This window comes from Fibroporia radiculosa, assembly GCF_000313525.1.
Source record: "Fibroporia radiculosa TFFH 294 genomic supercontigs, scaffold8033, whole genome shotgun sequence".
NCBI lineage: Eukaryota > Fungi > Basidiomycota > Agaricomycetes > Polyporales > Fibroporiaceae > Fibroporia > Fibroporia radiculosa.
Genome location: NW_012132931.1, coordinates 15166 through 16284, shown reverse-complemented (window position 1 = coordinate 16284; position 1119 = coordinate 15166). Strand labels below are relative to the sequence as shown.

At 58.7% G+C, this 1119-nt stretch overlaps 1 protein-coding gene across 1 annotated transcript; it reads right to left on the bottom strand.

Moving 5' to 3' along the window:
• Nucleotides 1-625: 625 nt before the first annotated feature.
• FIBRA_09077 (uncharacterized protein) lies at nucleotides 626-1062 on the bottom strand (the record flags this gene model as incomplete). The annotated part of the gene is made up of 2 exons (XM_012321409.1): nucleotides 626-918; nucleotides 975-1062. The coding sequence occupies 2 exons, from the start codon at nucleotides 1060-1062 to the stop codon at nucleotides 626-628; spliced, it is 381 nt and encodes a 126-aa protein (XP_012176799.1).
• Nucleotides 1063-1119: the final 57 nt, after the last annotated feature.

Here is a 1119-nt window from a genome sequence, read left to right as displayed (position 1 = left end):
GGCTGTCGACTGCCGGCGGCCGTGGCGTGCGTCACCAGCGAGCCAACTTACCTCGCGCGTGCCATCTCTCGGAGGAACGCGCATGGCCAGTTCAAGCCGGCGCATCGTGCGCGGGCGGCGCCAGCAGGGGCCTGCTCGGATAGAACGCATCTCGCCAAATTTCCGCCCTTGCTCGCGTCAGCTGTATTCACGCGTGATGATATCGAAGTGGCACCGGAGGATTTGAACCCCAGCGGAAAGTGACATTAATTAAACAGAAACTGCTCACAACAGCGCGCAATTAATTATGGATTGGTTCTTGTGCGACTCATGCGCTCATCTTGACTAAGCATTGGCCGAATAAGGTGTAACCGGCCACTGTGCGATGGTTCTCTCCGTCTCCATTGTGAACTTCGAAATTGTGAATAGACAGACTAGCTTTAATATTCCTTATGGAAGTTGTATGATTTATTGATATTTTCTGAGCGAAGGAGCAGGGGCCCGTGCAACTCATAGTATATAATAGCCTTTCATTCGCTTTACTCTCCGAGGGCCTGGTCCGCGGCGTTCGCATCGGGACACAGCACGAGGCCAAGTGACATTGGTCCTACTGTACTGTATCGGGCACGGGAAGGCACACCGCAGCTCAATCCGTTCGAGTGGGTGCATCCCCGCTCATTCCACCGATGGTGAGCACGCCGCTGAGATCGACGTCCGCAACAGAGAGCTCGCCCTCACCCCGCGCGGCCTGGATGCGCCCGAGCGACACGCGGACGCGGTTCTCGCGCTCCCACTGCTGGATCTTTCCAAAGTCGCGGCACTGGTGCACCGTGCTGAAGTCGGGGAAGGGCTTGGGGAAGCCCGCGACCCAGTCGTAGGTGATGAGCGCAATGTCGGCGTGGCACATCAGGTTCTGGCGGAGCATCTCGAGGCAGTGGTCTGCGTGCGTGGTCAGCGTTGGGGAGAACAGACGAGGCGGCGCGAGCGCGACGCACCCAGGTGGTCGCGGAAGAAGCGGGGGCGCTCAGACATGATCTCCTGGATTTCGGGGTAGTGCTCGAGGTAGGAGTACTTGCGGAACATGTTCTGTGCGCGAGAGAAGTGAGCGACGTGTAAGGAGGCGGGGCAGATGGGCACGCA